The sequence below is a fragment of the Papio anubis genome, chromosome 10, assembly GCF_008728515.1.
Source record: "Papio anubis isolate 15944 chromosome 10, Panubis1.0, whole genome shotgun sequence".
Classification (NCBI taxonomy): domain Eukaryota; kingdom Metazoa; phylum Chordata; class Mammalia; order Primates; family Cercopithecidae; genus Papio; species Papio anubis.
In genome coordinates, this window is record NC_044985.1 from 84,676,315 (window position 1) to 84,701,678 (window position 25,364).

Below are 25,364 nucleotides of genomic sequence, written 5' to 3' on the forward strand. Positions count from 1 at the left end.
AAATTACTTTTTAAAAAAATGCCTTTAAAAAAATAAAAGTAAAAAAAGACAAGGTCTTGCTCTGCCACCCGTACTGGAGTGCAATGGCACAATCATAGCTCACTGTGATCTTGAACCCCTGGGTTCAAGCGATCCTCCTGCCTCAGCCTCCACAGCAGCTAGGACAACAGGCATGGGCCACCATGCCCGGATGATGTTTTAAATTTTTTGTAGAGACAAGGTCTCACTATGTTGTCCAGGCTGTTCTTAAACTTCTGGGCTCCAGAGATCCTCCTGCCTTGGCCTCCTAAAGTGTTGGGATTACAGGCATAAGCCATTATGCCTAGCCAAAATTACTTAAGTATAAACCACAAGAAAAATTATTTTAAAATTCCAAGGATTTTTGGAAATATTTTAATGAAAGAGGTTTACAAGATAAGAAATGAGTGAGAAATGCTGATGTAGTACATATTTTATTGCAGTGATATTTTCAGGAAGAACTTCATTTCCAAGTGTCGGATATTTCAGGGGGTATGTGACGACTGTAAGCTGACAACAGTAGCCAAGGTGAGCCTTTTCTTCTTTCCTAAGAAAAAAGTCTCGTGCAAATATTTAGGAGGCTTGAAATCATCATTTTAAGGAAAAAACTGAAATATCTTACAGTGAGTTTTAGGTCTACTTGACAGAGGAATCAAGATTAAATTTACAGCCAGCCATTAATATGCTACTCACCTGCATGTTATTCAGGAAAAGAAAAATATGTCAATATACAAGAATAATGAAATGTTTTATTTTTTGTGTCTTGAAAACAATTACTAAAATGTAATTCAGGATTTTATTTCTCTAGCCTGGCTTCTCACTGGTATCATGAAGGTCATGGCACAGACATTAACTGTTCCAAATATATGACGTATTGTTCTGTGCTTTCTAGGCTGGGTAGATACCCTATATACTCTTTGTTTTTCCCACTATCCCAACTGAATAGTAGTATAATATATTCCCTCCCCTGCCCCCACCAAGTACATAGCCTCAATCCAAAAGGAGAAAGCTGGATCACCCACCTCTTCCCAATCTATACCTTTTAAGTTGTTTTAGAAACAGTAAGAGATGACCTGCCTTCTCCATTACACTCGTTGGTTCTGACACACAGAATAGCAAACAAAGCCAATTTACGTGATGCCCATGTCTTGATACTTCCACACTCTGGAACAAACACACTTGCAAACAATCAGCTCGGGGAGTGTTAAAAGGCCCTCAAAAAATTCAGAATATCTCTAAGTATAAAATATTTCAAAAACATCCAGTTCCAAATAGTCCCTGAGCACACTGTTCATTCCAGCAAGAAGTCTCCAGAGAGGTAATGAATGAAAGGCACATTTTCTCCAACTTGAGGACCGCTGCATAGTACTAGACGGTACCAGCCAGGCCGATCAAAAGTTCTAATTGAGGACATCCCCCACCCCTTCCCAAATTTAAATCTTGTACGCTGGAAAAATAATTTAATGTCAGATGTAAACACAACACTTTCAACTAGAGGAGTGGCAGCTGGGGTACAACCCTTCCATGGGAGGTTCAAGAATAAAGGAAAGCTTCAAGCCTCCTCTTCTTCCTTTTCCAAGAAATCAGTCAATGTTCCATTATCAACAGGAATTAATAAATACTCTACTCCATCAGTTCCCTGAAAGATTTAAGAATACCTGTACGTTAGTCATTCATAAGAGGTATATGAACTCTTCTACTGTAAAGGCTAAAGAAAAAATGAATTTATTTCTTTGATGTAATATTTTAAATATATAAGTATAAAAATTAAAGCAAAAGGGCACACAGTCATATATACTTAAATATATGGAGTTACAGTTAAACAGCCTTATAGTGGAAAAGACAACTAATTAGAGGGTGGGTATTGTGCTTTAGATCATTTTTCACTTTCCTGCCCTGTCCGGAATCTAACACTATTGATGTCTCTATCCTTTCTTCCTCCTTTCAACAAGATCCTTCCCTTTGGCTTTTCAATATTTAATACATTTAAGTATGTCCAATTTTTCAGTAACCCTCACTAGACATCTTCATTCCTCTCCATCTATCACATTATCTCTGCACTTCTCCAGGCAAGTTGGCTATGATGGCAGTCTCCATTTCCACACCTCATTCAACACAGTTCAACTGAGCTACTGCTCCCATTATCACATCGTTTGCTTAGACCATCAGGAATTTTATATTCCTAAATCTCACAGACATTCTCAGTCTTCATCTTTTTGGCCTCTCAGCAGCATCTGACACTGCTGACTATTTTCTCTGCATTAAAACATGCTTCTGTTGGCTTCTGTGACATCACATCCTGGTTTTCTTCCTAGTTCTCTGGCTGTTTCTCTCACCTTATCCTTTACTTGGCTTGTTAAATGTCAGACTTCTGGTCTTACCTCCTAGCTCTCTATTCTCACTAAATGTCCTCCCTTTAGGTAGTACCCCCAATGCCTGGTTTCAGTTATAATCTAAATACATAAGAATCATAATCTTCTCTCTCCAACCCAGATCTTTCCTCTGGTTTCTTGTCCTAGGTATCCAACTGCATAGTTGACATTTCCATCTGGAAATCTCAAAGGAACCTCAAACAGAGTTGTCTAAACTGATTAAGATCATGAACTCATCATCTGTCTCCCTAAAATGCCGCTCTTTCTCTGTGTGTGTGTTGTTCTTTTTGAAATAGGGTTTCACTCTTGCCCAAGCTGGAGTGCAGTGGTGTGATCATGGCTTACTGCAGCCTTCATCTCCCAGGCTCAAGTGATCCTCCTACCTCAGCCTCTTGGGCAGCTGGGATTACAGGTGTGTGCCATCACAACCAGCTCTTTTTTTTTTTTTTCCCCCCCCCGTAGACAGGGTCTCGCTGTGTTGCCAGGCTGGTCTCGAACTCCTGGGCTCAAATGATCTACCCACCTTGGCCTCCCAAAGTGCTGGGATCACAGGCGTGAGCCACCACGTCTGGCCTCCTAGTCTTCCTTTAGATCTCAGCTCAGTGGTCTCTTCTGATATCTATCCATAAATAGGTCAAATCCACCTATTTAAATAAACTCTTTCAGAACTGTACTTTCTAATCATAGGACTTCCTTACAGTTAAAATTTTATGTATGTGATTACTTGACTAATGTCCATCTCCCCCATTAGACTTTAAGCTCCATAAGAAAAGCAATCAGGTTTTTGCTTACTACTGTATCCTAATACTTAGTACAATATCTATGCAGTTAATACTCAATAAATATAGACCAAATTAATGAATGAGCAATAGGGAAAAAACCAAAGAACAGAATTATTTGACTCATACCATGTTTCTAATTGCCTATTACTCTGGACTAGAACATATGAGGAGTTTTCTGCTCTGCTCTGCTCTGCTCTGAAGCAGGGTACTTCTACCACGGCTCTTTCTACAAACTCAAATGGCATATCCCCTAAATGAATCTGCGACCCAACATGGGACGTCAGTTTCAAAATCAGGTCTGAGTCAAAGGTATACTTGTCCTTAAGTAAATGATATAGACTATTCCTGGCATACAATGCTACAACAGTGGAGTCTTACCTTCTTTGTTCTTATAAGCTTGTGGTCCCTAAATTCAGTTAACTGGGCCCGGAGTGTCAGCTCACTATTGACGAGGAATGCCTCCCGACACTGCTGGTAAAAATCTTGAAAAGAAAGGCCTGGCAAGTTCAAAAGGATATGAACATAAGTCAGCACTTAAGACATGACCCAATATACAAACACCCATACAAAAGAACACAGAATAAAAGTGCTATTTGCATGTTATCCCAGAGCAGTGAACAAGTATTGATAGGACTTTTAAAGAAGGAACAAGTCAGTCATGAGAGCAGAACAATTATTAAAATGTTTGTTGAAATCATTTCTGCCAAAGGGGAAGACAATCTCCTAAGATGCCTAGAATATGAAAAATATGTAATTGGCAGATACACATCCATAGTTAGCACAGAACATTTTTAAAGTAAGCTGGGTTTGTCTTTCAATTTGTGTTGGCAAACACCTTGCTCAGCAGTGGATCTGTAGAGCTGCTTGAAAATTTGCTCTGTGGCAGACATACCCATCATGAGTGACCACTTACTCACTGCTGTGAAAAACTGCACTTCTGTCATTAAATTCCAGAGAAAGGAAATGTATGGGGTAAAACAAAAATTACACAATTGAATGTCATAAATATTGGATACCAGTGTAAGAAGGGTTATCCTGGTTGTCCAGCTGGTACTTTATTAGTAGCCTGAAAATTCCCCTAAAAACAAAAAATAAGAATTTAAATCCAAAACGTTAACATCAAAAGGTAACATACTAATACCAAAATACACAAAGAAAATGTCAAATACTTGGCCTATCTGCATTATCTTCTGTTCCTCCAAGGAATATCATATCCTTGCCTACTTAAACAGAAAGCTTTTTTATTTCTTCTAAAGAAAAATATAGGCTGAGTGTGGTGCCTCACACCTATAATCTCAGCACTTTGGGAGACGGAGGTGGGAGAACTGCTTGAGCCCAGGAGTTTGAGACCACCCTGGGCAACACAGTGAGACTCTGTCTCTATAAAAAATTTAAAAATCAGCCAGGCATAGTGGTATGCGCCCATGGTCTCAGCTACTCGGGAGGCTGAGGTGCAAAGATCACTTGAGCCTGGGAGCTTGAGGCTGTACTTGAGCGACAGACACCCTGTCTCAAAACAAATATGAAAATATTTTTTTCTTACTTTTTAGGTTAGCCTTGGTAGAAAAGTTGGAATACAGAATAACATCTGAAGAGAAAAATATCAATCCAATATCCATTAACACTTGGTATTGAGATCATATGGGGTATGCTGTTGTCTCAAATCTTTGTGGAATGAAGCGGGTGGAAACAACATAAATTCATACATTTATATACTGCATATAGCACTTTATACCTTGCTGCTTCACTTTTTGATTTTTCCCACGTCTTTAAAACTTCTCCTAAACAAGTTTTTCTTTTTTTTTGGCCATATGTAAGAAGAACTTAAGGAAGTTTTAACAGCTGCTTATCTACCATGTACCATAAACTTACCATTTCCCTATTGGTTTGGATGTTTACATTATTTCTAATTTTAGATTAAAAATAACTCTTAATGGATGACTGGATACAGAAGAAATAATTCTGCACTAAATAAAACTGTACCTATTTCTTCATATTCTGAATTATTTCCATAGGAGAGTGAACCAGGTAGAATTATGGGATTGGAAGCAGTGTTACACAAACGAAGACTCCCATCAGTCCTTGAGTATGCCAAAAATTCAAAACTTATATGCATTTTCATTTTTATGCAGGTCCAGAAAACAATGACTATAGTCATATTTTGGATCGTCTCAATGAACACTTTTTTTTTTTTGAGACAGGATCTCGCTCTGTTGCCCAGGTTGGAGTGCAGTGGTGCAATCTTGGCTCACTGCCATCTTGGCCTCCCAGGTTCAAGCGATTTTCATGCCTCAGACTCCTGAGTAGTTGGGATTACAGGTGGACACCACCACACCCAGCTAAATTTTTATACTTTTAGTAGAGATGAGGTTTTACCATGTTGGCCAGGCTGGTCTTAAACTCCTGGCCTCCAGTGATCCGCCTACTTCAGCCTCCCAAAGTGCTAGGATTATAGGAGTGAGCCACCGCATCCCGCCCTCAATGACTACTTTTTAACTAGGTACTACTACTAACTCCAGAGCTGAATTTTGGTTAAAATTTTTATTCAATCACATACCAAGTAAAGTCTAAATGATACTGGTGTTTGCAGAATCAAGCAAAATTTCAAAATAGTTCAAATAAGAAAATGCTGAGGTCAGCACACAGACACTGAGGCATGCCAAACTAAAAAATACTTGCATTAGACTGGGCATGGTGGCTCATGCCTGTAATCCCAGCACTTTGGGGGTCAAGGTGGGTGGATCACTTGAGGTCAAGAGTTCAAGACCAGCCTGCCCAACATGGTGAAACTCCATCTCTACTAAAAATACAAAAGTTAGCCAGGTGTGGTGGTGCATACCTCTAGTCCCAGCTACTTGTAGGACGCTGAGGCATGAAAATGCCTTAAAACCTGGAGAGGGAGGTTGCAATGAGCTGAGATCTCGCCACTGCACTCCAGCTTTGGCGACACCATGAGACTCCATCTCAAAAAAAAGCTTGCATTAGAGTAGCCATTGCCATATTTAATGTTGTGAGTTCTCACAATGCATGGACCCTCAACTTTACACACAATAACTTCCAACAGTCCTTCAGCAATTAAGGACTTTTATTATTAGTAATAACAAAACTGAATGAAGACTTTGTCCCCAATTCCATCAAAAAATTTCATTAGATAACCATTTAATGCCTATTTCAATTTTTATTTTATTTTTTTGAGACGGAGTCTCGCTCTGTCACCCAGGCTGGAGTGCAGTGGTGCGATTTCGGCTCACTGCAAGCTCCGCCTCCCGGGTTCACGCCATTCTCCTGCGTCAGCCTCCCAAGTAGCTGGGACCACAGGTGCCCACCACCACGCCTGGCTAATTTTTTGGTAGAGACGGGGTTTCACCGTGTTAGCCAAGATGGTCTTGATCTCCTGACCTCGTGATCCACCCACGTCGGCCTCCCAGAGTGCTGGGATTACAGGTGTGGGCCACCGCGCCCGGCCTTTTTTTTTTTTTTTTTTTAAAGACAGAGTCTCACTCTGTTGCACAGGCTGGAGTGCAGTGGTGTGATCTTAGCTCAGTGCAACCTTTACCTCCTGGGTTCAAGCGATTCTCCCTCCTCAGCCTCCCAAGTAGTTGGGTTACAGGCATGCACCACCATGCCGGGCTAATTTTTGTATTTTTAGTAGAGACGGGGTGTCACCATGTTGGCCAGGCTGATCTCGAACTCCTGACCTCAAATGATCTGCCTGCTTCAGCGTCTCAAAGTGCTGAGATTACACACATGAGCCACCGCACCCAGCCTGCATATTTCAATATTAATGCAAGGCTTTATTTTTATTTTTTGTAGAGATGGGGTCTCACTATGTTGCCCAGGTTTGTCTCAAACTCCTGGCCTCATGCAATCTTCCCTCCTCAGGCTCCCAAAGTAGTAAAATTATGGGGTGAGCCACTATGCCCGGCCGAGTTCAATGCTAATCTTATCTTCAGTGTTCAAATCAGCTTTATAGAGTAACAACATTCATTAAAATTAGCATTTGAGGGTCAACATTTGAGTCTTGTGGTGATGGTACAGCTGTATACATGAAGGTAGTTATACAAGGCTACAGGTAACAAAACTGCACAGAAATTTATACACACACACACACACACACATGTGCAGCATGTATAATAGCAAAATCCAAATAAGCTTGATGGATGGGATTACAATAATGTCAGTTTCTTGGTTCTGATACTGTACTGTGGTTATATGAGATGGTGGTGGTTGGTGGAAGTTGGTGCTTTGGGAGGAGGGTACATGAGACTTCCCAGCATGTATTTTTGTAGCTTCTTCTGAATCTATAATCATCTCACAACAAAAAGTTAATCCCCCCACCACAAACACACAAGTAAAAGAAAAATAAATTGCGGGGAGGGTTAAAGAAAAAGATATCCCCAAAGTTCCTGTGTACACCATCCTCTATCTATTCCCCTTTATTCTTCTCCAGGGTTAGTACCTAATTTTTTTTAATCATTTTTAGTACCTAAAAATACCTAATTATTCTGAATTAGGTATTTTTCATTTCCATGCACATTTAAAACTTTTATTCATATTGATATATACATTTGAACACTATATGTTTTATATGGTTTTATTTCTACACCGAACATCTGTTCAGTTCAGCATTTGTCCTAAATGAAAATATCTGGTTTAGGCAATATATATCATCACACTACTATCATCCCATATAAGTCAAAATCCTGGCTGCCAATGCCGCTTCTAAACCTAGAATGCAGCTGTGCTGTGGCTTCAACTCTGCTCACTGATTTATCATTCTGTTGCATTGAGATGTTTCTATTTTTGAGCCAGGGTATTTATTTTTAAATTTTGTCTATTATGCTGTGTGTTTGGAACAAGAGGGGATGAAAGGAAAGAGTGAAAAGTATTATGCCATCTTGACCACAAGTGTCCCTTTGTTGCTCTTTAAAAACAAAAAAAGAAATTGTCTCTGCTAGACTTGCTTGTTTCTTCTTCTTTTTTTTTTTGAGACAGAGGCTCACTCTGTCACCCAGGCTGGAGTGCAGTGGTGCCATCTTGGCTCACCACAACCTCTGCCTCCTGGGTTTAAGCGATTCTCCTGCTTCAGTCTCCCAAGTAGCTGGGATTACAGGTGTGCGCCACTAAGTCTGGCTAATTTTTGTGTTTTTAGTAGAGGCAGGGTTTCACCATGTTGACCAGGCTGGTCTCGAGTTCTTGACTTCAAGTGATCCACCCGCTTCGGCCTCCCAAAGTGCTGGGATTACAGGTGTGAGCTACCACACCCAGCCGACTGTTTATTCTTTAGGAAACTAAATTTTCTTTCAAATTTAAAATAAAAAAATTCATTTACATTTTGATTAATTTATAGATCTAATACCTATTTTTTGGAGACAGGGTCTTGCTCTGTCACCCAGGCTAGAGTGCAATGGCGTGATGTTGGCTCCCTTCAGCCTCCCCAGCTGAGACTATGGGTGTACACCACCACACTCAATTAATTTTTAAAACTTTTTGTGGAGATGGAGTGTCCCTATGTTGCCCAGGCTGGTCTCAGGCTCCCAGCTGGAGCAATCCTCCTGCCTTAGCCTCCCATAGTGTTGGGATTACAGGCTTGAGCCACTGTGCCTGGCAAGTCTAACACATTTCTAACATGGAAAGAATTTCTACTCTTATAATAGTTAATCTGTCCACCCAAGAACACAATATTTCTTTTCGTCTATCCAGCTCTTAATTATCTATTCTCAGCAAGAATTATCTATTCTCAGTGTTGTTATTTTTCAACACTTCATCTTGTTAAATATAATTCTATAATTTTATGCTTTTGTCAGGGGGTAAAGTTTGTTACTAAAAGCTTCTTTCAACAGGCTAATTATGCAATTTCTTTCTTTATTATTTTTTTGAGACAGAGTCTCACTCTGTTGCCCAGGCTGGAGTGCAGTTGTGCAATCTCAGCTCACTGCCACCTCTGTCTCCTGGGTTCAAGCAATTCTCCGGCCTCAGTCTCTTGAGTAGCTGGGACTACAGGTGCGTGCCACCACACCTGGCTAATTTTTATATTTTTGGTAGAGATGGGGTTTCACCACGTCAGCCAGGCTGGTCTCGAACTCCTAACCTCAAGTGACTTGCCTGCCTTGGCCTCCCAAAGTGCTGGTATTACAGGCATGGGCCACTAAGTCCAGCTAATTATGCAATTTACTTTTTGCTGGCTTATGCTATAATCAGCTTGTGTTTATTAATTCAGATATGCCTCTTGGTTAGGCTGCTGTAAGGGCTTGACTGGAGACATCATACAGTGATGTTTTGGAGCTGACATATCTGGATCAAAGTCTTTGTGCTACTGACTATCCACCTTAGGATCAAATGTGGTATTGCATATAAAGTACTCAGTGTCTGGATCAGAATATTCAATATGTAATGAAAAATAACCATAAAATTTAAGTAAAAGTCATGAAAAGTCTGCTTTTTCTCCATTATGACCACTCAGGTGCTCATATTCCGAAATATATTAAGAAATAAAGTTGGTACTCTCACTTTATTACTGAGCAATATGACAGACTGCTGTTGACTTATCTGCCTACCCCATAATCCAGTACTGGTAACTATTATTACTATAATTTCTCTTAATCCTTCAAACTAACTAGGGACTTCAGTATCACCATTAAAACCTAGTAGTACATATCTTAAAATGTATAGTTTTTAAAAAAGAAATATGGTTTTCATCCTTACCTTGCATTAGGGGTAAGGCTTCGTAAGACATGAGTAAGGGAGCTAAGTGGCAGGGATCCAGACTGCTTCACCAGAAGAGAGTTCTCATAGGAGGTTTCTTCAGTATAAGGACTATATGTGGTAGTTTCATACCAGAGCCAGTTAAAAAGACTCTGCTTTGCATGATCCCACACTAGCACATGATCAAAGAAAACAAGAATTACAAATTATTTTCATATTGTCATGATACTAGATTCTACTTTACAAAAGAATGAGAAAGGATTAAATAAAAATGAATCCCCAAGTTTTTCATTTTTGCCACTTCCATATCTAAATCAGTAACTCACAATCTAATTTCATTTTCAACCAACATCTGAACCTTTATTTTTATATTAAGCATAAATTAAAAGCATTGCCAATGCATTCTTTTTAAAAAATTAGAAATGTTTTAACATTTTCTTCTACAGGATTATCAGAAAGTCTATACATTAAGTTCATAAAATAAATGCTGCAATATTACAAGAAGAGAAGGAGACCAAAATAATAGTTGGGTCTTTTCTCTCCATTTAACTTTAGACTAAAACATCCTTATTTAGTATCTGAATTTTTATTTCCAAAAAATATGTTCTAAATTAGATTGAGAACACATTTTTGGCAACCTGTGTTTTTAAACATGTAAAAGGGGGAAAAGCATTCTAAAAACAGTAAAAATTTTCTGATTTACATTAATACTATGTTTTGTAAGACTGATATCTCTAGAAGGAAAAATAGTAACACTTAACTTACTGAGAGGAGCGTTGAGGTGGTCAATGGATGCTATAAGGTAAATGTTATGCAAAGATGACAACTGACCAATGATTTGCTGGCTCTTCTCTCCTCTCAACATCTGGCTATCCAAATTGTGGATGAGAAGGAAGAGTTCTAAAGAAGAATCTAAAAAGAAAAGAAATCCAATTATTATTATTATTTTTAGAGGGTCTCACTCTGTTGCCTAGGCTAGAGTGCAGTGGTACAATCATAGCTCACTGCAGCCTCCAACTCCTGGGCTCAAGCAATCCTCCCACCTCAGCCTCCCGAGTACCTGGAACTACAGGCGCACACCACCATGCCTGGCTAATTGTTTTTTTGGTAGAGACGGGGTCTCACTAAGTTGCCCAGGTTGGTCTTGAACTCCTGGACTCAATTTGGCTTCCCAAAGTGCTAGGATCACAGACGTGAGCCGCCATGTCCAGCCGCAATTGTTATTTTTAGTGATATTTCAGTGATTATTTCCTCTACCACACACAATGCCTAGGTATTAAAAAATATATTAAAGTAGTATAGGATAAAATAATGATTGCTTAGGGGTATGTAATTTATTTGAGAAGATATGTCATTTACTCATAAAATAGACAAGACATGATTAGCACTGAAGTCAGGCCCTACAGAAAGCAGCTTTTTGTGTGTGTGTGTTTTTTGAGACAAGTTCTGGCTCTGCTGTCCAGGCTAGAGTGCAGTGGCAAGATCCCAACTCACTGCAACCTCGACATTCCAGGGCTCAAGCCATCCTCCCACCTTAGCCTCTCGAGTAGCTGGGACTATAGGCGTGTACCACCACACCTAGCTGATTTTTATATTTTTTGTTGAGATGAGGTTTCACCATGTTGCCCAGGCTGGTCTGAAACTCGTGACCTCAAGTGATCTGCCCGCTTCGGCCTCCCAAAGTGCTGGGATTACATGTTTAAAGGCAATTTTATTTTTATTTATTTATTTTTTTGGAGACAGAGTCTCGCTCTGTTGCCCAGGCTGGAGTGTAGTGGTGTGATCTTGGCTCACTGCAACCTCCAACTCCCAGGTTCAAGCGATTCTCCTACCTCAGCTTCCTGACTAGCTGGGATTACAGATGCACACCACCAGGACTGACTAATTTTTTGTATTTTTTGTTGAGACAGGGTTTCGCCATGTTGCCCAGGCTGGTCTCAAACTCCTAACCTCAAGTGATCCACCTGCCTCGGCCTCCCAAAGTGCTGGGATTACAGGTGTGAGCCACCGCGCCTGGCTTTTAAGGGCAACTTTATTTTTAAGGTACACTGTTGATCCATTAACACGGAACCCACAGTCAAGAACACTATAACTCGTAACTGAAGGAAGTTTATATACACAGGCATTTTTTCCCCAAGGCACATCACAGCCTTCTTGTGCTTGGGAACACTAGATAGCATTCTAACACTATGCTTGGGGGCCATTTTAAACAGCCAAATCACCGACACAAAAGCAGAAAAATGTGAAAAACATAGCACTGAACGGACTGCGAAAAGGATGCTTGTTTATAGTATGAGAGTTGAAACAAGACGGCAAAGCATTGCCTTGTTTGACCTCTGCTTAGAATGTGTACATTGGGCAATGCAAACTTTTTGCCACTCTGTGCATGTTTCACTTTGCAAAAGTGCCAAGAGTATTGATTTTGGGATTATAAATAAATGTTAGCAAGCAGGAAAATTTGTTATTATAGAATTTGTGAATAATGAGAATCAACTCTACCTGTTTTCAAATGTGTACAGTTGGTATAAAAATGTATATTGTCTGGCTGGGCTCATGTCTGTTAATCCCAGCACTTTGGAAGGCCCAGACAGGCGGATCCCTTGAGGCCTAGGAGTTTGAGACCAGCCTGGGCAACACAGTGAGACTCCATCTCTACAAAAAATTTTAACAATAGCCAGGCAGATGGTGTGTGCCTGTAGTCCCAGCTAATGGGGAGGCTGAGTTGGGAGGATCACTTGGGCCCAGGAGGTTTAGGATGTAGTGAAATGTGTTTGTGCCACTGGATCCCAGCCTGGGTGAGAGAGAAAGACTGTGTTAAAAAAAAACCAAAAACAAAAAAGTATACTGTACATTTCTATAAAGAACTGTGGGTAAAATGGGTGTAGAAGTGTGAAAGGAAATTTGGGACAGAAAGCTTTTCAGGTTGGAAACAAAATGAAGACAAAACTAAAGAGCATGCTAGAATATTGACAAGATAAAAGTACTATGGAAACAGAGCTAGGATTATTGACATTATCAATAAAATTATCCATCAAAGCAGTTAGGCATTCTCACGTACTTCTCTTAATTTAGTCATTATTAAATGGCAATTAACTATCAGAGACTATATAATGCTATTTCCAATTTTCTGACATACTCACATAACCAAAACATTCACACCAAAAGAATCAGAGATCTTAGTATATAAAATTATCCCAATGTAATGATATATACACAGAATAAAGAAATAATGTTTTATTTATTTATTTATTTTTAGATAGAGTCTCACTCTATTGCCCAGGCTGGAGTGCAGTGGTATGATCTTGGCTCACTGCAACCTCTGCCTCCCAGGCTCAAGCACTTCTCCTGCCTCAGCCTCCCAAGTAGCTGGGACTACAGGCACGTGCTACCATGCCTGGCTAATTTTTTTTGTATTTTTGTAGAGACGGGGTTTCACCATATTGGCCAGGCTGGTCTTGAACTCCTGACCTCAGGTGACCCACCCAGCTTGGCCTCCCAAAGTGCTGGGATTACAGGCGTCAGCCACTGTGTCCAGCCAAGAAATAATGTTTTATAAAAACATTAAACAATATAAAAATATCAGACAAAGATGTAACGCTCAAGTGGAGGCACTTTACACAAGCAAAACAAAACCTGAAAATTATTCTGAAATAAATTAGCTGGGCTTGGTGGTGCACGCCTGTAATCCCAGCTACTTGGGAGGCTGAGGCAGGAGAATTGCTTAAACCCGGGAGGCGGAGGTTGCAGTGAGCCAAAATTGCGCCACTGCACTTCTGGGGTGTTTTATAAACAGAAAAAGGCTTTTGGATATACAAACTTAAGAAAGTGGGACTAACATTTTTCTTCCCTGTTAAGTTCACAGAAAAGGTTCATAGAAAAAGGTCAAATTATTTTAGAGCACCAAGATAAGTGCCATTATTAAAATAATCTTTTTGGGCCAGGTGTGGTGGCTCACACCTATAATCTCAGCCCTTTGGGAGGCCAAGACAGGAGGACTGCTTGAGCCCAGAAGTTCCAGACTATCCTGGGCAACATAGCGAGACCTCATCTCTACAAATAATACAAAATTAGCTGAAAACAGTGGCACACGCCTGTGATCTCAGCTACCTGGGAGGCTGAGGTGGGAGAACTGCTTGAGCCCAGAAGGTCAAGGCTGCAGTGGGCCATGATGGTGCCACTACACTCCAGCCTGGGCAACAGAGAGACTGTCTCAAAAAATATATATATATAAAATAATAATAATAATACTGTATGTGTATGTATGTATATAATACATATAATATGTATGTATAACTGTACTGTATGTATATAAATACATGAATAAGTAGAAGTATATGCTTAACTTTACCCTAAAACTACAGAGCATCTACTTCATGTTACCTTCTTTAAATCTCTTTACTATCCAGTCTAGCTGATCCAGTATACTGCGGAAAGTACCCATATGATCGAGGACTTCTTCTGTTATAGAATTCAGGACCTATATCATGAATGTGCAAGAGGTGCCACATTAATTACAATTTATTGTCATATACAACTAGAAAATCAAACCTTTTTTATAAATTAATAATGAATTTGGATTTCCCAAAAGTTTTAAAAAATCACTTTTAAAAATTCTACTGGTACTCGATGAATTATATCTAATTCATTGTTTTTTGCCTAAGTTGTGGCTAAAAGAAAATAGAAAAGAATAGCAAAGATATCAACGTAATAGGTAATATAAGAGGGCAGCAAAAACAAATGAAAAAGCTCCCAAGAACATGAGAAACATTAGAAAACTACAGTTCTATCAAAGGAAACAGGACACAAACACTATAGACACTTTTAAAAAGGAATACTACATGACTCAATATCCAGCACCCAAAAGATTTCATGTTCAAATGAGGAAGAGATATTAAGCATTTGAAATAAAAATGATCTATGATAAATGTATTGTAAAACTATAGTCTTCACATCCTGTTGCATTTTAAAGCATTTTCACAGCATGTAGTTTTTGCCTAATAAAGCATTTTCATAGTTTATAACAAAACTGAAGACCCCATAATTCCCTTCTTCAGAAGTACCACTGATACTCAGTGTAGTAAACAAAACTAACATATTTTCCTAGGTTTTAATACATGTCAGTTACAACGTAGGACATTCAAAGATGATTTCAAAGCTAGATTCTTCTGAGTCCGAACACATGGTATTAAGCACTATACAATCCTACTACCGTGAAGACTAAAACAAAATTCTTTAATACTCCATCCTCATTTATATGGAGGCATGAATTGGCAGAGGATATGTTTTTCCCTTTAACATTTTGAAACTTACTGATTTCACACTGATTCCGGGAAAGAAGCCATTGATGACAACGTGAATGGAATCTTGCAGCATAGTGGTTCGAAACCTTTCTAGTAAATCTCTCTTAGAACCCAAACCATAAAGCACAATGTTGAACCCAAGGCTGTTAGGAAAGACAGTATTCATGCAATTAAACTTCAATACCTCTTATTACCAATTTTATTATCAACCAGTTTCCTTAAATTAAGCTTATAAAAAATACAGGAAAGGGGTAAGGCACATTGGCTCAAGCCTGTAATCCCAGAATTTTGGGAAGGCAAATGCAAAAAAGTTTTTCATATATGTATATATACTTTTTTTTTTTTTTTTGAGACAGATCACTCTGTCACCCAGACTGGAGTCCAGTGGCACTCTTGGCTCACTGCAACCTCAGCCTCCCAGGTTGAAGTGACTCTTCTGAGTCAGTCTCCCAAGAAACTGGGGCTATAGCTGTGCTCCACCACACCTGGCTAATTTTTGTATTTTTAGTAGAGATGGGTTTTTGTCATATTGCCCAGGCTGGTCTTGAACTCCTGGGCTCAAGTAATCCACCCGCCTTGGCCCCCAAAATTGCTGGGACTACAGGTATAAGCCACCACGTCTGGTCAAAAATATTTTTATTTAAAAAAAAAACAATTAAAAAATTATCTGGGTGTGGTGGCAGGTGCCTATAGTTCCAGCTACTCAGGAGGTTGAGCTGGGAGGATCACTTAAGCCAAGGAGTTTGAGGCTGCACTGAGCTATGATGGTGACACTGCACTCCTGCCAGGGCAACAGAGCAAGACAGTGTCTGTAAAAAAAAAATTAACTAAAATTTTTTTTCAAGATGGAGTCTCGCTCTGTTGCCCAGGCTGGCGTGTAATGGCACCATCACAGCTCACTGCAACCTCCGCCTCCCGGGTTCAAGTGATTCTCCTGCCTCAGCCGCCCCAGCAGCTGGATTACAGGCACCTGCCACCAGGCCCAGCTATTTTTTATATTTTTAGTCGAGACGGGGTTTCACCATGTTGGTCTCGAACTCTTGACCTCAGGTGATCTGCCTGCCTTGGCCTCTCAAAATGCTGGGATTACAGGCATGAGCCACCGTGCAAGGCCAGGAATCAATATTTAGTGATTTAGCTATCCCAGTTCTTCCTCTTCCTTCCTAAAAAAAAAAAAAGTATTCTTTTCAAAAATTATTATTGGCCGGGCATGATGGCTCACGCCTGTAATCCCAGCACTTTGGGAGGTCGAGGCCGGTGGATCACTTGAGGCCAGGAGTTCGAGACCAGCCTGGCCAACATGGTGAAACCCCGTCTCTACTAAAAATACAAAAATTAGCCTGGCTTGGTGGCAGGCACCTGTAATTCCAGCTACTTGGGAGGCTGAGGGAGAAGAATTGCTTAAACCTGGGAGGTGGAGGTTGCAGTGAGCTGAGATCGCATCACTGCACTCCAGCCTGGGCAACAGAGTGAGACTCCATCTTAAATAATAAATATTTTTTCCAAACTCATACAAGGTAAAGGCACAATTTTATTATCTGTATACCAATTTGTTCAGTAGCTTCACTGTAGCTTCTATTACTTTTCAGATGACAGATGACTGGAGGCAAGGGAGACCATTGCCAATAAAAGCCCTAAAAAGGCCGGGCACGGTGGCTCACGCCTGTAATTCCAGCACTTTGGGAGGCTGAGGTGGGCAGATCACGAGGTCAGGAGATCGAGACCACCCTGGCTAACACGGTGAAACCCCATCTCTACTAAAAATACAAAAAATTTAGCTGGGCATGGTGGTGGGTGCCTGTAGTCCCAGCTAATTGGGAGGCTGAGGCAGGAGGATGGCGTGAACTCGGGAGGCGGAGCCTGCAGTGAGCCGAGATCACACCACTGCACTCCAGCCTGGGCGACACAGCGAGACTGTCTCAAAAAAAAAAAAAAGTCCTAAAAATTTTACAGGCTGAAGCAGAGTTGAAATTGATAGATTAAATTGAAAAGGTAAGCAGAGGTCAAGTAACAAAGGCCTTGTTAAGTCATACTAAACCATTAATTCACTAATTCCAAGGAGAATGAGCATTTATTTATTTTGAGATGAAGTCCTGCTCTATTACCCAGGCTGGAGTGCAGTGGCGTGATTTTGGCTCACTGCAACCTCCGCCTCCTGGGTTCAAGCAATTCTCCTGCCTCACCTTCCCAAGTAGCTGAGATTACAGGTGTGCACCACCAAGCCTGGCTAATTTTGTATTTTTAGTAGAGACGGGATTTCACTATGTTGGTCAGGCTGGTCTCGAACTCCTGACCTCAGGTGATCCGCCCACCTTGGCCTCCCAAAGTGCTGGGATTACATAGATGTGAGCCACCGTGCCCGGCCAAGAATGAGCATTTAAAAGTAACTAATGAGGGGTTAACAGAAAGGTTTTAAGTAAGAAAGTAACATGTTCTTTTCAGAAAGATCACATTGGCTATGTTTGGGGAATGGATAGGAAGGAACAAAACTGGAAGATTAATTTAGCTGTCATGGAGAAAAATGTAAACATGTCAAGAACTTTATAGTCAAGCCAATAAGATTTGGAGACTGATTAGATGTGGAGACTGAGTAAAAGAATACTTAAGAATGGCTCAGTGCTGGGCGCGGTGGCTCATGCCTGTAATCCCAGCAGTTTTAGAAGCCAAGGCAGGAGAACTGCTTGTGCCCAGGAGTTTGAGACCAGCCTAGGCAAGATGGTGAGAGATGGTGAGACCTCATCTCTACACAATAAAAAATTTAAAAAATGAGCCCAGGTATGGTGGCGCACGTCTGTGGACCCAGCTATTCAGGAGGCTGAGATGGGAGGATTGCTTGAGCCCAGGAGGTTGGGGCTCCTTGAGCTGTGTTCACACCATTCTGGGTGACAGAGTGAGACTCTGTCTCTTAAAATGAAAAAAAAAAAAAAAAAAAAAAGAAGAATGATTCAGTTTTCTGCCATAGGCAACTACACAAATGGAGTGACTAACATTCACTCATTCACTCTGCTGGATAGCAGGGGCAGGTGGGAACAGTGGACTTCAGATGAGCTTAATTTTATGTATGTTGAATTATTTACAGGACATCCAAGTAGAAACTGCTAATATACATTCAGATATCCAGGTCTGCTACTGAGAGTGAGGTATGGGTTGGAGGTTAACTGTTACATGAGTCATTCATATACAGAAACCAACTGAAGCCAGAAGAGTGAATGAGCCCACCCAGAACACCAAGCACTAGAGGTCAAGCTAAAGTCCAACTCCATGACTGTTTACGAAGGTCAAGCAGAAACAGTATTTATGTGATGCTCTCTGGCAATGCAGGATAACCTAGAAATGGAAGAACAGAAAAGAGGTAACCTCCAAAGGTAGAGATTACAAGGTCAAAGCACAAAAATAAAGAGGCAAGGAATTCAGAGAGCTAGCAGTTCCAATGAACTTGCTGACTATAAGGTCTCACCTGAGAAGCAAAGCAAATTAAGTTATCTTAAGTTGACATACTGGGAGAAAAAAATAATGATGGGCTAGAGATGGGATTAGAGTGAAGAGCTTACAAATTTATAATGCACAGATCCATAATTAGTTATTGAGAGAAGCCGAGGTTCTTGCAGAAAAGTTAATCATTCCCTTCCTAGCATAACTTTTTTTTTTTTTTTTTTTTTTTGAGACAGAGTCTCTCAAACCCCCGGGCTCAAGCAATCCTCCTGCCTTGGCCTCCCAAAGCACTGGGATTATGGGTATGGGTCACAGTGCCTGGCCCATGGATCTACCTTCTTATTTACCTCAGTGACAATGTAACTGTGAGTGTGCATGTATATTCACATTCATGTACATTTTAAGCACTTCCTTATGTTCAAGTCTTTTTAACTGCAAGGATAAAAGTAATTATCATAAAAAGAAAATACTATGTTTTGATTTCACTCATTCTTCTAGGCATTTTAATGGAAATTTAAAATTTAATCTGAGGTGTGTGAAAATAATAAAAGTGAAAAAATATTCTAGGAAATAATGTTAAAATAGTAAATTAATGCTTATAGAACAAATCTGCTCATAAAATTCTGAAAGTCTGTAGTACACAAACATAAGATTAAAGTAAATATTATCCTTTCATTTAAAGAACTATGCTGTGGAAAACTGGATTAAAATCTAATTGGTATATTTATTAATCTTGACAAATTAAATATACAGGTTTTTTAAATCAGTAACATAATTCTAAGAAATGCTATTTATCTTATCAATGGCTGTCAAGTCTGATAAACACAAATTTCTTAAAAACTGTAGAATTTCTGGGAAGAGTCATACAATAAAGTGACATTTCTATATGAGTCATAATGTCTATTTTTACATTTATTTTTATATATGACTAAATATATCAAACTCATTGTAAAAAGAAAAATGTTAACTTACTTTAACATATTCATGTAAATATGTATTATTCTTTATTTTACAAGAGTTTGTAATAATACTTACTGTAATTGCAGCATCCATTTATGAAATAATTTTTCATACTGTTGATTTAGTTGTTTAAGTTCGGCAGAAAAGGAAGGGGAAACCTTGCTCAATAAGTTACGCAATGTTTGCTTTAAAAAAAGGAGGAGGGGAAAAAAGTCATTCTCAAACCACAGATAGCAGATCAATCCAAACAATTTCCTTAGAAGTCGAGCTTAGAAGAAGCCAATTGGGATATTACTTTAATCTGGTTTGGCAATGAGTGTATCAACTGATAAACACAATTCTTAAAAAATAATTTGTTTTCTTAAAACTGTTAACATTCTTTTTAGTAATAACAGCAAAGAATTTGGTAAGTTTTGTCCAGAACCATTTAAATGATTATAAACTCCAAGAATAAGGTTTTAATTTAATTCTCAGAAAACATTAAAGGTTCTTTATAATTTATTTACCATTATCATTAGTAAAATAAATCTGTATCACTGCTCCTCTTCCAAAAGCTGTTTCTAACAAATCCTTTATCTTTGATAAGTATTGCAAATTTTTAAAAACAATAACATAAATAAACTGAGGAAAGTGCATTGCCCTGTACCCCAAACTTGGAAAGTCATGCTGATGAATTAGAGATCATTTTTTGAAATGAAAACTCCAGCAAAAAGCTGCACATGGGTCTTCACTCTGGCACTACCATGTTTTCATGATTCCACCACCTTTCAAGTAAAATATTCTTTAAATACTGAAGATTAGAGTTGCGATAAATATTTCAGGTACTCTGGCTTGTACAGTGTTTATTTAGTCACAGTTAAAGCAAAACAGGACTACCTTTAAGTAAAATTGTTAACTAGGTTGCTAAAAAAAAAAAAAAAAAAAAAACTCTCTTATCTCTTCTGAGTTCAGAGCCCTGAAAAAGCAGAGAAAGCACTAGTATCTTTTCCAGCAGTCATTTACACTGGATTATCTGATCATATTCACACTTGAGTGTGAACTCTAGAATGTTATCTCATGTATGTACTTTCATTTCAAACTTTTTTTTTTTTTGAGACAGAGTCTTGCTCTGTCACCCAGCCTGGAGTACAGTGGCACTCCAGGAGGTTGCTCACTGCAACCTCCACCTCCCAGGTTCAAGTGATTCTCCTGCCTCAGCCTCCTGAGTAGCTGGGATTACAGGTACATGCCACCATGCCTGGCTAATTTTTGTAGTTTTAGTAGAGATGGGGTTTCGCCATGTTGGGCAGGCTGGTCTCAAACTCCTGACCTCGTGATCCTCCCGCCTTGGCCTCCCAAAGTGCTGGTATTATAGACGTGAGCCTCCGTGCCCGGCCTCATTTCAAACTTTAATTAATATTCATGGAAAACTGCACTTTTGACCCCAATATCCAGCTGTACTAGAATGAGGCAGAACTGGCAATCTAGTTTTGAGCCTGGGCTTTAACAGACTGTTTTCCCACTTTTTCTCTTATGCCTCTGCCATTGTCATGAGGATAACATGCCTCAGCTAGCCTGCTGGTCCAATGAGGAAGAGAAACATGGAGCAAATCCTAGATCAGCCAACCTCTGACTGACTTGCAGACATGAAAAATAAATGCTTATTGTCACATGCTACTGAAGACTGTATTGATTAGCTATGCTATGTTTATGATCAATGAAAGGCTTTCCTCTCCCTCACTGACAGGTGTTTCTTTCATCCCCCTAGAGATCTTTTTGCCTCTAAGTATGATGAAGTCCTATTGTGAGCCTAGACTCATGTGTCCTTCTCCCACGTTGCTTATATTCTCTGATCCGAGTCTCAATACCAATGAGCCAGGACTTAGATTATCAATTGAAATTACTACTGGCAAAGACTTTCTCACTCAGATGGTTCTGTCTCCTCTCTTAGAGAAGTAAAACCCCAGCAAATATAACTGTATGGTTTTTTTTTTTTTTTTTTTTTTTTGTAAAATGAGCTACTGGAACCATAGTACATGGTATGTAGTACATGGTAATCTTGTTACCACACTGGGCAGGTTTTCCATAATATCCTCAAGTAGAATATCCTCTACTTTTTGCAAAGTTTGTAACTGAGAGAAAGTCAGGTTGCAGTCACTGTTTTATGACCAGTGTGAGGTTTAGTAAATACATATAGGTTAAATGAATAACAGAGATTAATGGCAAATGGATATCAAGGACTATGACCCTGATGATTATCATAGATCCTGAAGAAATAATAAACAAATAAGAGGGGGAAAATGCATAATTACAGTCCAATCCAGTAAATTATTTATTTATTTATTTAAATTTTAGTAACAACGAGGTCTCCCTATGTTGCCCAGGCTGGTCTCAAACTCCTGTGTTCACATAATCCTCCTCCCTTGGCCTCCCAAGGTGCTGAGATTACAGGTGTGAGCCATGTGTGCCCAGCCTATTTACTATTTGTATAACAAAAGAAGTAATAATCACATTAACTTGTGTTTCATTTGATCAGGACAATAATTCTACTTGTGTATACTTTTCAAATCTATTGCTTATGTAGCATATTTTTCAGGACAGAGTAAAAAAAAATTTAGAAGTAACATTCCTTGCAACATACCTGATCCAGTTTAGCTCTCCTTAGCTTCTGCAGTGTTCTATCTGAGGTTAAAACTTTTGAACTGCTGTGAGCTTCAAAATACTCTTCCACTAAGTCACTCTGAAAGTGAACAGAGTAGTCAGTCCTTAGTAGCTTCAGATATCTGTCTTATATCAAAATTAGACAGTAATATTAATGTAAAATAGGACATGTGAAATTCTTTACTTGGTAGTCTTTTTAAAGCAACAGTACCAGTTAAGGCCAAGCATATTTAATTTCAATAATAAAACTGAGTAATTACTAGGATCATATAAGTTAAAGAAATGACTAGATGAAGTAGTAGTCTGTTCCTAAAAATGATTCCTAAGTTACAATATGTAATTTCCATTTAGACTAAAAAAAGAGAGATGATTTTACATATCAAGATCTTTCTTTCTCCTCAAGTAAATCTTTTTTTTTTTTTTTTCCTTTCTTTATTGAGGAAGGGTCTCACTCTGTCACCCAGGCTGGAGTGTAGCGGTGCAAATACGGCTCACTGTACCCCCAACCTCCTGGGCACAAGGGATCCTCCCACCTCAGCCTTCCAAGTAGATGGGAAGGCAGGCATGCACCACTACACCTGACTAATTTAAAAAAATTTTTTTTTTTGCAGAGACAGGGTCTTACGTTATCCAGGCTGGTTTCAAACTCCTGGCCTCAAGCAATCCTCCCACCTTGCTCTCCCCAAGTGCTGGGAAACAGGCATGATGCCTGGCCTCAAATAGTCTTAGCAAATTCTTTAATATTAGTATAGCTGAAGTACTGTGAAAATGAGGAGGAAATCAACTGCAAGGTAATAAAAGAAAAAAACCACAAACAAACCAAAAAACTTGCCTACTATTCCAGTCAAGTGGAATTTTCTTCTCACACTATTTGTTCTTCTTATTTTGGGCAGGACTAAACTCTAGGGTGGTAAGGAAGGGACAGAAAGCTATTTAAGCAGTAGGCTCCTCAATTGCTCTGAACCTTTAGATGCAGCACCAGGATAATTAGCCTTTTCTAAAACCAGGGTGCCTGCAGTATTCTTCCAAATGACTCAGCATGGGTCCCTAGCCACATCATTCATTACACTGACTTAAATACATCAACAATGGTACAAAAACAAGATACACTGAGAACTCATGACTCCAACTGTCCAATCAATATTTACTTAAAAGTTCAGTTTTTTCTTTTTGTTATTTTTCATTCTAATCCTATAGCATATTTTAAAAATTATTTATTTATTTATTTTTGAGACAGAGTTTCACTCTCGTTGCCCAGGCTAGAGTGCAATGGCATGATCTCGGCTCACTGCAACCTCCGCCTCCTGGGTTCCAGCAATTCTCCTGCCTCAGCCTCCCAGGTAGCTGGGATTACAGGCACACACCACCACACCTGGCTAATTTTTGTGTTTTCAGTAGAGATGGGGTTTCACCATGTTGGCCAGGCTGGTCTCGAACTCCTGACCTCAGGTGATCCACCCGCCTTGGCCTCCCAAAGTGCTGGGATTACAGGCATGAGCCACCGTGCCTGGCCTAAAAAGTTCATTTTTATACAACATGTCACTTTTAAGATGTACTATTTAGCATATACTATGGTATTAATTCATGAATATGTAGACAGGCCAGAACAGAAAGTCAAGAAGTAGAAACTGATATATGTGGGAATTTATGTGGAAGGCTGAGAAAATATAGAAAAGTGAAGAAAAAATATTATTTTGAGAGATGTGGATCTCTTAGGGTAGCCTATCTTTGAGATATTACACAATTTTTCTTTAAGGTTAAAGTCTCTCTCTTCACTTACTGTTTTATCTCTTTTCATTCTCTTAGAAGGTGTTTCTTTGCACACAGGAGCTGAAACTACTCTATTCTGAGCTGGAATCTTTTGGCTGAATATGACTGCATTAGTGTCCTCTTCATGTTCCTGTGCAACCCCTTCATCATCCTCTGAGTTGGAAGCAGAATATTCGCTTTCACTGTCAGAATGAGACCTTGGAACTGTGGGGGGAAAAATAGCAATTTGGACAATTTCATGGTTTGACAAGAGAGGCATTGTGGGGTAAAGGAAAGAGTGGGGGCTCTGAAGTAAGAGTCTGAATTCTGGTTTTGTCATTACCTGCTCATGATTTCACCAGAGCTAATTAATAAATTCTCTCAGTACTGGTTTACTTATCAAATTAACAGTACATAATTTTAATAAACCATTAGGAAGATTACACTGAAATGTATATAAAGCCACTAATAATGCCTGACACTCAGGAACTGTGATAGAAATTGTTAATCATACCTAACACCATTCTCCTTCCCTCTTCCTTGCTAACAGAGCTCTAATTTTACAAAATATGGCAATGTGCCCCATCCTAGGGGATGATTCATGGTAACTGCATTTTTCTTCTTCTAGGTACCTGCTTTCCCAGCCTCTGCTCCAACTATGGTTGACTATGTGACCCCTGGACCAATGAATTGAGGGAAAATAGCTGGCAGTTCTGAGAAAGATTTTCATCAATTATGTAAGAAAAACCCCTATTTATACCCATCGTTTAAAGCTATGAAAGCCATTTTGCAACATGAAGTATCAAACCTAAAGATGAAAAATGCTGGTGGCAGAGTAAAAAGATAGGAACAATCTGGGTCCTTAATGACACTGTTGAGTCACATCAACCATGGAACTTGCATCTCCATATTTGTTTTGATGTGAGATACCTAAATGTCTATGGCTTAAACTACTATTATAGAATTTTCTGTTGCTGCCTATTGACAATGTCATTCTAACTAATATAGCACTCAATAAATGGTACTTATGATTATAATTATTACTAATACATATACATACACCATCCCAGAGTTGATTCAAGAATCATCTTTTTAGACAAACCACAACCTCACCTGTACAACTCCCCAGAAATAATATAGCTAGTTTTACACTTATTAAATAAGAATAAAGCCAGTTTCACAATCAACAGGCATAAAACTGGTTTTAAAAGCTAACTTCCAAAATATGAGTGAAAAAACTTTTTTTTTTTTTTTTTTTTTGAGACGGAGTCTTGCTCTGTGCCCCAGGCTGGAGTGCAGTGGCGCGATCTCGGCTCACTGCAAGCTCCGCCCCCCCGGGTTCACGCCATTCTCCTGCCTCAGCCTCCCAAGTAGCTGGGACTACAGGCGCCCACCACCTCGCCCAG

The 25,364-nt window shown here is 39.4% G+C and overlaps 2 protein-coding genes across 14 annotated transcripts in view; one reads left to right on the forward strand and one right to left on the reverse strand.

The window, feature by feature from the left end:
- Positions 1 to 25,364, forward strand: part of NIF3L1 (NGG1 interacting factor 3 like 1) — a 58,221-nt gene that overhangs the window by 21,858 nt on the left and 10,999 nt on the right. For 2 of the 8 annotated variants that reach the window (XR_002516226.2, XR_002516227.2), the window contains exon 6: positions 24,587 to 24,695. Coding sequence is in view for 4 of the 8 variants with exons in the window: in XM_021923863.2 (XP_021779555.1) it covers positions 462 to 532 (71 nt within the window). In the remaining 4 variants the exon portion in view is untranslated. The other 6 variants (XR_002516225.2, XR_004176709.1, XM_021923863.2 and 3 more) reach the window with 6 other exon arrangements.
- Positions 363 to 25,364, reverse strand: part of ORC2 (origin recognition complex subunit 2) — a 60,830-nt gene continuing 35,828 nt past the window's right edge. For 4 of the 6 annotated variants that reach the window (XM_021923853.2, XM_021923854.2, XM_021923856.2 and 1 more), the window contains 10 exons: positions 23,990 to 24,183; positions 22,190 to 22,288; positions 19,645 to 19,754; positions 15,188 to 15,320; positions 14,258 to 14,354; positions 10,643 to 10,789; positions 9,878 to 10,049; positions 4,189 to 4,250; positions 3,551 to 3,669; positions 363 to 1,657 (listed from right to left, as the gene is read on the reverse strand). In XM_021923853.2, coding sequence (XP_021779545.1) covers positions 1,571 to 1,657; positions 3,551 to 3,669; positions 4,189 to 4,250; positions 9,878 to 10,049; positions 10,643 to 10,789; positions 14,258 to 14,354; positions 15,188 to 15,320; positions 19,645 to 19,754; positions 22,190 to 22,288; positions 23,990 to 24,183 — 1,220 coding nt within the window. In that variant the 3' untranslated portion in view covers positions 363 to 1,570. Of the gene's footprint in view, positions 1,658 to 2,871; positions 3,035 to 3,550; positions 3,670 to 4,188; positions 4,251 to 4,730; positions 4,838 to 9,877; positions 10,050 to 10,642; positions 10,790 to 14,257; positions 14,355 to 15,187; positions 15,321 to 19,644; positions 19,755 to 22,189; positions 22,289 to 23,989; positions 24,184 to 25,364 lie in introns of those variants that run through there. The other 2 variants (XM_021923857.2, XM_021923858.2) reach the window with 2 other exon arrangements.